Source organism: Triturus cristatus, chromosome 4_2 (assembly GCF_964204655.1).
Source record: "Triturus cristatus chromosome 4_2, aTriCri1.1, whole genome shotgun sequence".
NCBI lineage: Eukaryota > Metazoa > Chordata > Amphibia > Caudata > Salamandridae > Triturus > Triturus cristatus.
This window is the reverse complement of record NC_140586.1, coordinates 554633191-554647183: the sequence shown is the minus strand read 5'-3', so window position 1 is coordinate 554647183 and position 13993 is coordinate 554633191. Positions and strand designations below refer to the sequence as shown.

General features: G+C 45.1%; 1 protein-coding gene across 1 annotated transcript in view; it reads right to left on the bottom strand.

The window, feature by feature from the left end:
- Window positions 1-10275: 10275 nt before the first annotated feature.
- The window catches only part of BRDT (bromodomain testis associated), a 1895586-nt gene continuing 1891868 nt past the window's right edge, over window positions 10276-13993 (bottom strand). Inside the window, exon 20 of the mRNA XM_085602176.1 lies at window positions 10276-11629. Coding sequence (XP_085458302.1) covers window positions 11561-11629 — 69 coding nt within the window. The 3' untranslated portion in view covers window positions 10276-11560. The remainder of the gene's footprint in view (window positions 11630-13993) is intronic.

The following is a 13993-nucleotide window of genomic DNA, read 5'->3' as shown; positions in this document are numbered from 1 at the left end:
GTTGCCTCCATCTGGCCAGCATGTATGGGCACTTTGCCGGAAATAAAGAGCTTGGGTTTCTGGCTTTAATCTGAACTTAACCTTAAAACTCAAGCCAGGAAGGCAGTTGCCTCCTGTTTTGGCATCTTAAAAGTGCTGCCTTTGCTTCCCCCTTTAGCAAGGAAGCTCATAGTCCAGGAGCTTATTTTATCTCGCCTGGACTATGGTAATGCTCTTTATCTTGGTGCCTCTGGTGCGGTTTTTAAAAAACTCCAATCTATGCAAAATTGTGCCGCCCGGACTCTTGAGGGTGTCCCTAGCGGTCAATCAGCTAAACCCACCCTCAGATCCTTACATTGGCTCCCTATCCAGGAAAGGGTTTATTTGAAAGTTCTGTGCACCACTCACAAGATGCTTGGGGATAAGGGACCGGATATTATTTCATCTTTTGTCTGACCCTATAAAGCTCATAGACAGTTACGCTCTAATGATCTTCATCTGGCGTCTGTTCCCAGAATTAGGAGGTCTAGAAGCGGCAGCCGACTTTTTTCTTATAATGCCTCCTAACTCTGGAATACCTTGCCGCTGCATTTGCGTAAAGAATCAGACCACTCCATCTTTCGTAAGAGGCTTAAGACCTGGCTCTTTCCACACTGATTGCCTTAGTCCATTGCGGTTCGACGCTAGCGCTGGGATGCCTCCGGGTAACTTTATAAATGCTACTTCATTTGACTTCATTTCACAGGAGGGTAAGAAAACCCACGGGACTATAGGACAACTCCTTGTTCCTCTTCCCTTCCGTAATCAGGTCCTTGTTCTCACACATAACCAGAGGGGCGGGGATCACTATGGACGTGTGTAATAAATCTGCTTTTCACTAAAAAGAAAAAAAAAACACACCCAACCCCGGCACTCAATTTCTGGGAGGCAAATATACCACTGCACCTTTAAAAATACACTTTGAACAGCACCTCCTAAAGACGAGGAAAGGGCACAGCACTCCCTTTAGGCAAGGCAAGAAAAGCAAATTCTGGTGCATTTAAAATAATGCACACAAGTTTATTAATGCAACATTTTAAAAAGACAGGCCGAATATATCACTTATGGCAGACTCAAAGAAAACTATTGATTAAGGCAATGTTAAAAAAATAAAAAAGTAAGCCAAATATATCAGTAAATGCAGATTCTCAGATGTCAAATGAATAATTAAATGAACAATTGAAATAGAATGCAATATATACAGATGGCAAAGAGTAGAAAATATATACGAGAGAGAGAGTGGTTAGGAACACCTCACCGACTGATTCTGCAACATTCTTGCCCGCTCTTTGGGTGAGGAAGCCCTTTCAACAGCCCAGGTAGGAGTGTCAGTCAGTCCGTCACAATTCCACAGCAATACGTCTATTCTGTGGTGAACTTCCACCTGACCTACGAAAGATTCCAGATTAAATCTCATTATTCAAGGTGAGGCGTAGTTTCTAGAAAACCATGCCCCTTTCTCATTGGAAAAAAACGGGCAGGCTGTACCAGTCTGCATCAAGGCCAAGACAGTGGCTGACCAAGCCTCTGTATTTTGACTCTGAGACAGAGTTGTACATTCCACAGATAATATCCAGCTCACTCTGGTCAGTGAGGTGCGAAAAACAAGTGAGGAGCAGAAAGACCTTGAACATGAATCGCAAGCACTGCTGTGTAGGCAGGAGCAAGGCAAAGTCAGACATTAGGCCATGTCAAAGCCAATAGTAAGAACTCATAATGCAAAGTCAGAAAGCAAGATGACATGAGACCATGTCAAAGTCAATAGTCATTAACCTAAACAATTTGCAAGCACTGCTGTGCACGCAGAGAAACTGCAGCAAGGCAAAGCCAAGAGAACAGGATTACATGAAACTATGTCAAAGCCAATAGTAAGCACTTATAATTTAAATGTACTGTTCTACTCCATGACAGCTCTCACTAAAAGACAACAGGATTACAAGACAGAAGAGAAGCAGGCGTATGCAGGACCGTCTCATATATCCAGGTTAATGTAAAATACCACACTAAGGTCAGTAAAAATGGTGGTAGTTGAGGGTCATCATTGAGTGCCAAATCACAAGAGCGCCTCTTTTATTACAATGTGAGAAAACAGAGGAATACCTCCTGCGGCAATTTTGTTTAGTTGGGAGTCTTTTCAGATATCAGGAAGTATTGCATGGCCTGTCCTAGGTGTCAGCTCCTCAACCCTTTGCATGTGCCTAAAGCACCGCTATGTCCCCTCCCGATAATTGAAGTCCCTTTCACTAAAGTAGGGATGGACTTAGTGGGCCCTCTGGTTGCCTCGACAAGGGGGTACCAGTATATCCTGGTGTTGGTTGAATACGCGACAAGACATCCCGAAGCAATTCCTCTTACCAGTATGACTACTAGCAGTGTGGCACAGGCAATGCTAGGGTTCTTCAGAAGGGTTGGGTTCCCTTGAGAGCTAACAGATCAAGGTACACCCTTCATGTCGCAGCTCTGCAAACTCTTAGGGGTATGACAGATTCGTACCTCTGTTTATCACCCCCAAACGGACAAGCTGGTAGAAAGGTACAACCACATCATCAAGAAAATCCTCAGGAAAAAGGTGTCAGATACAGGGAGGGACTGGTAGACTGGTACAGACAGCTACCTCCAACCCTGTTCGCGATCCGAACACATACGCAGTCCTCTACTGGTTACAGCCTGCTCGAACTGGTATTCGGGAGGAAACACCGTACTCTGCTGGATATGGCAGCAGAGAGGTGGGAGGACAAGGAAGACGAAGGGAGGGCCCTGCTTGACTACACAGCCCTGCTCAAGCACAGACTTGCCAACCTGTGGGAAGAGGTCAGACATAACCTGGACTCAGCCCAACAAAAACAAAACAGGGGGTATGGCCACCAAACAACCCTGAGGCACTTTACTGTTGGAGATCAGGTCCTTTTCCTTCTCCCCTCCTCTGACAACAAACTCCTGGCCAGATGGCAAGGCCCCAAGGCCCCTTTGTGGTACTGGCCCAGGTTACGCCGGTCACCTATAGGGTGGCGGTCCCACACACAGGGAGGGCAGGACGGATATATCATGTCAACCTACTAAAAAAAATGGGTCGACGTGCCAGAGATGACTGTCATACCCGTTGCCACCAACCTACGGATATCCAACGGCCAACCCCTAACCATTCCTTTCCCGCAGGAAGATGCTGTCCTTGACCTCAACACAATCCCCAGGGGCTCCCAGTTACTGTCCGAGCAGACGAAAATGCTTCTGTCGGGGGTGGATGGCTTTCGGGATGTGTTCTCACCCAAACCCGGAAGAACCCCCCTTGTACAACACGACATCAAAACTGATGGGGCTAGACCGGTTAGGCAGAGACCTTTTAGAATACCGGAAGCCAGAAGGAGGGTGGTGGAAAAAGAGGTAAAGGAAATGCTACACAGTGACATCATAGAGCACTCTCACAGCCCATGGTGCTCCCCAATAGTATTAGTACCCAAACCTAATGGTTCAGTGAGGTTCTGTGTAATCAACAGAAAACTGAAAACGCTCTCCAGCTTTGATTCCTATCCAATGCCACGGTTGGACAAGATGTTAGAAAGACTAGTCACAGCCCGGGACCTGACGAAGCTCGATCTGACAAAGGGATACTGGCAGATAGCACTGACAGCCACTGCCTGTGAGAAAACCGCTTTTGCCACCCCTTCGGGCTTGTATCATTTTAAGGTCTTACCCTTTGGCCTACATGGGGCCCCAGTCACCTTCCAACGGCTCATGGATGTGGTTATGACCACACCAGGCCTAGCGGCTGCTTACTTGAACGACATTTTAGTATACAACCGTACATGGGACCACCCCATCACACATTTAAAAGCCACACTGTACAGTTTTCTTCGAGCAGGATCAATAGCCAATACTGAGAAATGCATGCTGGCCACAAATACCATACGATACTTTGGGTACTACATTCAAGAGGGCCTGATATGTCAGCAGGTGGACAGAGTAGATGCCATCAGGACATTAACAACCCCTACCACAAAGAAGGGCATCTGGGGCTTCCTGGGTTGGTCGGTTACTACCGGCGATTTATACCCAGGTTCTCGGAAGAAGCCGCCTCTCTGACTGACATGTTAAAGAAAGCGTGTCCTTACACCATCAGGGAATGGTCTCCCACGCAGCTGCGGAGCTTTCACCATCTCAAAGACTGGTTATGCCGAGATCCTGTACTTGTCTGTCCGAACTTTGAGAAATGCTTCCCCCTACAGACCAATGCTTCTGACAGGGGTCTTGGTGCAGTGTTGTTCCAGGACACAGGAGGACTGCACCCTGTGGTCTATCTTAGCCACAAGCAGCTGCCCCAGGAGACCCGGTATTCCTGAGGTGAAGGTCTCCCTTTAAGGTTGCACACTCCGACAGTGTGGAGTAACACCGGGATCCTCTCTGGGCCAGAAAATGGCACCCCTTTATCTGCACTCTACAGTAAATGAAGGCAGAGTTCATATTGCTCAAGGGGACGAGTGAAGCAAAAGGGGAACAAGAGTGGACGCCGACACAAGGCAAGAGAGGAACACAGCCCAGGGCGGCGAAGAACGCTGAGAGACATAGATCGGAGACTATCCCTCATGTGTGCTACATAACCCGACCTAAATAGCTGCAGTAAAACCTCAATTCTAGCACTCCAGTTGTCTGTGTTACGTGGGTCGGTGACAACCACCTTTCTAGTTGAAATGTTATCAGATTATACTGAGAGTATCCAAACTTCATTTATAGGTTTAGTATACACTAATTGGCACACCTCAGTGTATTTCTAGATACCAAAATCATATTACTTTCGTGTCTTTACAATATTGCTCATCCCTCATGCATTTCATATATCAACAACTATTGTGGTACGAATCATGATATGTTCTTAACACTTGATTGATGGTTACATTGGTACTTCATAAAAAATGTAAACGTAAGTTTAGTTCTGGACACTCGTGTTCCCCTATGGCAATTCACCTATCTCAGTAGTCAGAAAGTAATGCCCTCCCCAAGCACAATAGAGACAAATGATTCTCTAACCTGATTTTCTTTCCAAATCTACAGCAGGTGCCCCAAACATTAGGCTTCATTGTCTATGATCACCTGTATCACACATTGTAAAATTCATGACTTCCTAATGCAACAAAACCCAAATGTTGCAGGCAAGCCAAGAATAAACAAAGGGCCGGAGCCTTATTAGGCAACTGACCTAAATACTACTTTGTGTAATTTTTTTCTACTACCTCAGACCAAATGCCCAACTGCTAATGGCCAGCATATTTTATTGTCCAATATTCATGACTGAGGATTTTATCTGCCCCATAGTAATTTCTGTAGAAACAAATACCCATTTTTTTTTCATTTTAATCTAATTTTGAACACCTTACACTTTAAAATGAAGATTAGGGGGATTTTCTTTATCTTTGGCTATAGATATAGCTTTAGCCGTCTGTTTGCCAGAACGATTGTTTCCGAAATACATAGATTGGGTTTTGGGTGAGCCTCTCTATCATTTTTTCCCCTGTACTACTGGCTGGTGTCCATCCTAAATTGTGTTTTTACCCATTCTCGGAGGGCCATTGGTGAGTGTGAATTTGTGGCAGGCACTGAAAAGTTATGTTGTGTTATTCAAACAAACCTATTTAAAGATGGCTGATGCTGATGCGTGTGTACCAAGGTCAATTGCATGACATATATGTTATCCTACAGGTTTGTTTTACATTTGAAATAAAGACATTTACTTACTTGATGAGTGGGAGGGAACTGCGACACGGCAGGATTGGGCTGCTGATGTGGGTGGGGGGGAAAGGGGTTTGTTTTTTACCACTTACTACTGCCATGACTGAACATTACATGACCTGTTCTGATACCCTGCGTGACCGACATCGAACGAAAACTGACAGCCTTTCGATAACTGCACATGGCGGAGCGACCTAGCCCACCCAAAAACAACTTTCTAACCTGGAACGTGAGACGACCCCCGCAAGTGCTGCCACATTCTCTCTTACCTAGACTGACATAACATTCACTGCGCCATGCTTCAGGAGACGCACCTCGGCCCCACCACTCCTGCAACATTCGCATCTCGCTGGGCGAACTGCAGGGGTTTCTCCTCCTATTCTACTTATGCTAGAGGTAAAGCCATACTGGTCAAACGCACACTACCCTAAGCTCCCATTGGCTCCTATGCTGATCCGCAGGGACGCTACAACATCATGTGGGGCAGACTGGCCGCTCAGTCTATCACGTTTATCTCATGTTATGGACCGAACGTAGACGATCCAGAGTTTTTCCGAATACTTTGTGGCAAAATCCTGTCCACTGACTCGACCCATGTAGTGTGGGGAGGGGATTTTAATTTTACATTAGACCCGACTCTGGTACGGTCACATCCACACCCCCGCCACTACTCCAATGTGCACCACACCCATAACCAAATCCTCACTGACCACGGCCTCATTGACACTTGGTGCACACTCCATCCCCACGAAAGGGAGGGATCCTGTTTTTCCACTGCCCACTCCTCCTGGTCACGTATCGATAGGTGGATTCTCTCTTGGGGACTGGTTCCGTGGCTATCCTGGGCGTCTCTTCTCCCCCGCACATATTCTGACCATTTGCCGGTGCTTATGACACTCATGCCCCCGCACGAAGAGGCGCCGTACTTGTCATGGCGTCTACCCCCGCAGATCCTATTAGACCCTCTATTTAAATCTGAACTCGAACAGGAAAGTGAAGACTTCTTTCCCCGCAATGAACACTCGGTCTTCACAGTACTCTATAATATGGGAGGCCTTCAAGGTCACTGTGCGTGGCCTCTGTATCACTAAAGGTGGAGGAGTTTTCAAAGCTATCCGCTCCACGCTTCGTAAACTAGAAACAGAACTCAAAAGCACGGAGGCCCTGATACAAAGCACCCCTACCCCAGAATTAATATCGCACTTGCGAGACCTGCTCTCGGAATATCAAGAAACTGCGGAACGGAATTGTAAATTTAGGGGGAAATATCACCAGGCACGCCGGTATGGAGAGAGAGAGAGAGAGAGGTCGGGAAAGGCACTCCCAGCCCTTATTTGCCCACCTAGATTTTCTAACACTGTCCTTGACATTGCGGATGCAGATGGTCAAATACACCGTAATACCACTGAGATTGCAGCAACCTTTTGAACTTTTTACGAGACCGTATACACTTCTCGTAGGATGCACCCCTCCGACTTCATTCCCTTTTTCGATGACACCGCGATTGCTTGGCTTGGGGACACGCAACGGGAATTCCTCCTTGCACACCACGAAGACGACGAGATCATCGCGGCAATAATGCAGCTAGAATCTGGGAAAGCCCCAGGCCCTGACGGCCTCCCGGACTAATTTTATAAAACCTATCGCCACTACCTTATTCCAGTATTGCGGCATGTCTTTGAGGAAGCTCGGGAAACAGGTATACTACCCTAGACGATGCGGGAGGCACTCATAATCGCCATCCCGAAGCCTGGGAATCCGGCGACGCAATGCGATTCATATAGACCCCTCTCACTTATAAATGTAGATGCCAAGATATTAGCCAAACTGATTGCAAACCAGATTAGCCCCCTTATGACTGCCCCGGTTCTCCCTGACCAGTCTGGGTTTGTGCCGAGCAGAGGCACGTCTCACAACTTGCGCACCCTATTTGCTGTCCTGCGGGACATTGAGCCCGACACAAACGTGGTGGCTGTCTTTCTAGACGCCACCAAAGCATTTGACACCCTAGAGTGGGACTATTTGGCGTATGTCCTCCAGCATATGGGGTTTCCCGCCCCCTTTCTGGCATGGATAAACCTGCTCTACACGGGCCTACAGGCCAGCAGCCTAGTAAACTGCATTAGATCCTCTCCCTTCACAATAGCCAGGGGCACCACACAGGGGTGTCCCCTCTCACCCCTCCTCTTTGCCCTGGCTATCGAGCCCCTAGCTGCTGAAGTCCACCAGCACTATCGAGAACATGCCCTTATATACCCTAATAGGCAAGTTCCTTTTTCCTTATACACTGACTACCTCGCCCTCTACCTCCCCAACCCAGAAGAGCGCCTCAACCCCATTTTGCGGCTGTTTGTCCTCTTTGGTCACCTCTCTCGGGTCAATATTAACTGGGGGAAGTCCCAGCTGTTTTCCCTTATGGACACTACTCCGCGGTACATCCCAGACTACCCTCTCACGTGGTGTGACGACACAGTTAAATACCTCGGAATAGTCATCACCCGAGACCGGAACAATTTGATGACAGCTAACTATGGTCACGTACTCGACCTCCTTACCGACAAGATCACGAGATGGATCGTCATGCCCATCTCCTTAGCAGGGCGGGCCTTGCTGATTAAGATGGTCATCTTGCCTAAACTACTCTACCTATTCACTAACATCCCCTACGCTCCTAGTCGACACTTCTTCCAAACCCTAAAAACTCAACTCAAACAGCTCACGTGGGGAGGGAAACATGCTAGACTCCAATGGAACACTCTCACGCAACCTTTTGAGGCTGGGGGCTTTGAAATCCCGGATCTGGAGTTACACTTCAGCTGTGCTCAGGCACACTTTGCATCATACTGGATGAAACCCCCCTACATGCCGCATCTCGCAATCGAAGAAGGCCATATGCTTCCGACCCCCTGTTCTGCATTCCTCCGCACGCTTGCCACCCCTCGTCACTTGGCCTCCACTACAGTGGAGTGAACCATCAGCGCTTGGCGGGACCTGGCGCATCGTCTTCATGCACCCTCTCTTTACCCTCTCTTTACTCTCCCTTGCTCCCCCTCCAGGGCCGACTTGACCTACCCGCCACGTGCGAGGGGGGCTGCCGCCGGCTTCTTCGCAAACTCTCCATTCAGACCTGGGGGAAACTGTATGTCAAAGGCACTTTCTGCACCAGCGCGGGTTTTTTGGCGCTACCTCGCCCACTCCTCTAGAGCGTTTTTACTATATTAGACTGAGGCAAGATGTGAAAGCCCTTACCAAATGCTTCCCACAGTAGCCCCCTATCAGGACCCCACTGCATGCCCTCCTCCAGCAAACGACCCCCACGCATGTGGTCTCGTTATACCGCATCACCCAACAAGGAGCATATGCTCCCCCCTCTAGCTTGTACTCGGTGGGAGGAGGAACTGGGCTCCCCTATAACGGACGACCAGTGGTCCTTTTGCAGGCGGCAGACTGGGAAAATATCTGCCAACAGCTGACTGCGCATCATACATTTCAAATATATTCACAGACTCCATTACACGCCTGCACGGTCTACATCTCCGCGACAGTGATCGATGCAATCGCTGTGGATGAGAGGGGGCGGATTTCAGACATCTAGCCTGGGACTGCCCTTCTATACGACATTACTGGACAGAAGCGCTGGCGGTGCTTGACCTAATGACTGGAATACACGTCCCTGACGACCCCTTAGTAACGCGTCTGGGTCACACCGCAACGCTAGCTGCTCCGATGTGGTGCTATATCTCCCTAGCACTCCTTCTCGCAAAGAGACAGATTGGTTGCAGATGGGGCAGGGGAACAGCTCCTAAATTTAAAGAATGGTTGCAAGACCTCCTATACGGTCAGGAACAATTAACCACATACTCTGATCTTCTGCCGCCTTCCTCTCGCCCAAGTGACATTTGGTCCCCCCTTCAGTCATATCTCCTAGAACACCCTGACGCAGAAGACGCGGACACTAAGCCACGCACTGCGGGAAATGGAGACAGGACATGAGCAACTCCCTCTAACCCCCCCATGTACAAGTCTATTCAGAGGTCGCAACCCCACACACCTGAGCACTTGGGACTATGGTCATCTCCCTCATGGGTCTAACTGTATCTGTCACGATGTTTGAATGGTCTATCTGCAATGTCATTAATATGAAGTGCTATTGTTTATTTCGGTAAGTTGTTCCCTACAACAAAATTCAATAAAGACATTTAAAAAAAAGATATTTACTTACTAAAACAAATCACAGTGATTAAAACTCGTTCTGAAGAAACTTTACCATTAAACACAGCAGTAAAAAAGTGCAACACTGTGCTCGTGTGTCTGATTGTGGACTAGCTCAGCTTAAGATTTTACGGAGTAAAAATGCCATTTTTAACCATCCGCCTCCTGGCTAAGTTTTATTTCATTTAGACATTTGTTGTACCAAAAACAGATTCATAAAGATGGGCCATGATAAATATGAAACACCATCATTATAAAATCTGCTCTTTAACTATGTCACTGTAAGAGTAAACACTTAAACATCAATTCTTTAGTCAAACCAAATACTTGGGAGAACATTTATTACAGTACAAGGTCTGTACATGTACATCTGTCTCATCAGTTATACAAATCTAGAAATCAAAAGAAAATAATAAAAAGAAAAAATGCTAATTGTTTGCCCGCTTACAACATTGGAGCTTTGTTGCTGTTAATGCGGAATAGCACAAATAAACAATTTTGCAGTTTTAAACGTATTAATTTGGCAATAAAATAATTATGCTATTATAGCAAACATGTATTTACCTTCCAGTTGCATTTCTCAACACAATTAAAAATATTAGTACGAAAAACACTTTGATATCAAGTGATTTATGGTTTATGCGCAACACCATACCTAATGTGAGCGGATCCGCCACATCAGGGACACATTTACATGCATACACCAGTAACTGGGAAATTTTCACCAACATTTAGAATTAGCGACCTCTGCCAAATATCTTTTGCCCCCAACTGATCAGTATGAGTAAAAGATTTCAACCAATTCAAAAAAGGCCTTGACATTTGTTAGCCAGTGAAAATATGAACGAAAAAGTTTCAGATTACAAGTGCAAAATTATTCAGTAAACAATGGAATGCATATAACAGGTCCCCTAATGTTTTATACCGAAATTGAGATTTGCTCCAGCCAACAAAAACTAGATTTTCATATTCTTGCTCTAAACATTTTAATCTATAATTTAACAAAACTGTTCAAAATCTAATTTCAAGATCCACGGGACAGTAAATCCAGTCAACACTTCAAAATACTGCAATAATGAGAAATTATTAGATATCAGGTTACGTAAACACAAGCGATCTAAGTGATAGCGATTACATCGGATTTAAATAAATAAACGCAAAAATACTGTACAAAATCTTACATAGAAAAAGCACTGTGCAGTATTTACAAAAAAACTATATTTTATGACAATAGATGCTGTACACATTAAACGAGGAGCTACTAAAGATTCACCGGTCACTGGTCTTAAACGGACATTCAGAAATAACCAAGACACATCATCATCTTCTTTTATCCCCGCAGAATTAGATCGAGGAGGGTATGTCCGTTATCACAGATATACCAGTATCTTATGAACGCCAAGTTACAGCTCCTTAGAGATCACTAAATAAGGTGTTAATCCTGTTCTTGCAGTAATCTTTATCCAATGACAGGCAGCATTTTAAGTGCACAAACATCGGGTGCCTTGCAATGAGGTTAATTTCACCGTATGAATATTTTGTTGCAGTACCACACCATCTTCAGAATCCAATGTTTATTTCCAAAAGGTTGTAAACAGTTCGTCCAAAGTCACTTCAGATTTTCTTCAAATGTTGCCATAATTTCACTTTGGAAATACATATTAATGGTGCCTGCCATCTGTTGAAAAAATACAGCAACGTGAACCGAGGAGCACCTAAGATGCTATCACATGCAAAAGTATCTATTACATTACCCCACAAAACCAAGGAGTTTGTAAATGCCTTTTTATTGTTACCTTTTGCCCATGCAGCGTCTGTTGCCTAAATAGTTTTTGACCCAAAATCACACCAAAGACTAGAGATATGCCATTTTACCGGTCATACCCTCCTCCATTATCATGTTCCTTTGTTTAATGTTGTGGATTCTAAATTGGTCATCGCAAAGGATACCTATGCCTCCTAATAATGATACATCTTTTGAGATTAGTGTAACTGGGGTCAACAAGTAACTTTGGTGGTCATTTAGACTTGAAAATAGCCCACTGTCCCGCCAGGTCAGCAGAGATTACTCCCTCTGCTCCCCTGCTTGAGGACCTTCTGCTTAATTTAGAAATGCTCACCTGCCTTCCGCAGATCTCAAAGCCTACAATTGAACTGCCAAAAACAAAATAATGGCCCAAAGTGCGCAGAGAGCTTCCTCCCTGTGCGTCAGAACCATTGAGTGTTTTTCTTGCCTGAGAAAACCATGCCTCACATGCAGGGAAACCGTGACCATCGCCCCACACCCTAAATAGGGTGGGTGATCATCACTATGATCTGACAGCCCATTGATGGACAAACTGACAGGTCATAGGTTTATGCTGGCAGAGCCACTGGAGGCTCTGTTGGTGTATATGTGGCAATTACCCAAAATATAAATAGAGCGGGGGGAACCACAAATTTGGTGGAGCAGGAGTTCTGCCTATTTGCAGTGGTGCTCCAGCTCGGACAAACTCTAAATGACACTCTATGCACCTCTCGGCCAAACACTCAAAAGCAGGCCTGCCATAATTGTAACACAAGAAACAAGTTACTTACCTTCAGCATGTTCTTTCTAGTGGATATGACAGCTACCACTGATTCCTAATATAGACCTCTTTTCCAAGGTGCCAGACATGATCTGGAAAACCTTTTGTAGCAGTACAATGTCACCAGCACCAGGTAAGCCTATACTGCATGACCTGATGTGGTTGTGTGACACAACAGATGTGACATCAGAGGTACATATATGGCATAACTGGAGTTGATGATATCAGTTGATGATATCAGTTCCGCCCCAATTTTCCAATATCTTTAAGGAAGCGGGGGGACGACCCACATCCCCAAAAATTAAATGTGAAACAAGAAAAGCCATCTTCTGTAGAGAAGGGAAGGCAATAAGGAATTTGTTTTGGCGGCCACATCCTCCAGAAAGAATGTTACCTAAGGTAAATAAAATGCTCTTCCAAAAGGGTATTTTCTCCAGCAGATTCTGTTTATGAGTTTCTTCAAAAACATCACTGAAGGAAGATGACTGAGGACACCCCTTAAAATCTACACCAGGAAGTCCTGGAGCTCTGCTCTTTGTGGGTGCAGGGAACCCCTAAATTCTAACACCCCGAAAAGACACCTCAACAATACACGAAGAAGTGGATAGATTGGGACGGTGTTAGACCTCAATTTCATGAGGCAATGCGTTCCAAGATAAGATTATCGTTTGGTTGCAATATAGTTTTATTCATAAAACTGTATGTTTGTGCAAATTTACTGATCATGTTAATGGAAAATGTGCTATCTGCAAATTACAATGCGCTACCACACGATGCTTTAGATACAGTGAAAATTGCCTGCGTCATGTCCATTAAAGATATAAAAAATATAGTCAATTATGCAAGGACAGACTCAGTAAGTGGGCTCTAGGGCAGATTTATAAATTTAGGGAGCTTTATCACAAAAATTCAAAGGGTACAATGTAGAAATGGTAAATAGCAGATGCTAAAAAAGTTATTGCCATAAAGGCCCTGATCAACAGGTCAATACAGAATTATGTGCAAATTCCAAAATATTTTAAGTCCCAATAAGTCTTCTGGCTCACCCCGAATATGAGGACTTGTATAGGAAATCTTCTCATTGAATAGAATAAGAACTGCACATTCATCATGGTGTGAGCAAAATAATTAATATTTCAGCAAATCAGAGCACAATAAATTACAGTGTCATAAAAATCTTACCACCCAAGCATTATCCCACTACAAGAATATTGATTCAGACCACTTTATGCTAATGTCATCTGGGAATGGCAGAACAAATTAGTTCAGTGTTTCAAAGTCTGTTGGTCTTCCCAAGCTGATATTTGGTGTGGCGTCAAAGTCCAGACAATATGTAAAGATGACTTTAAATTCTGTATTTATCGGTCACATTTGATGTGCTTCAAAGAAAGAGGTCAAATGTCAGACTATGTCTTCTGCTGCTGAGACTGGTGTTTAGGAACTCCTGTCACTTTGAAGTCAGAGAAAGAAAAGTA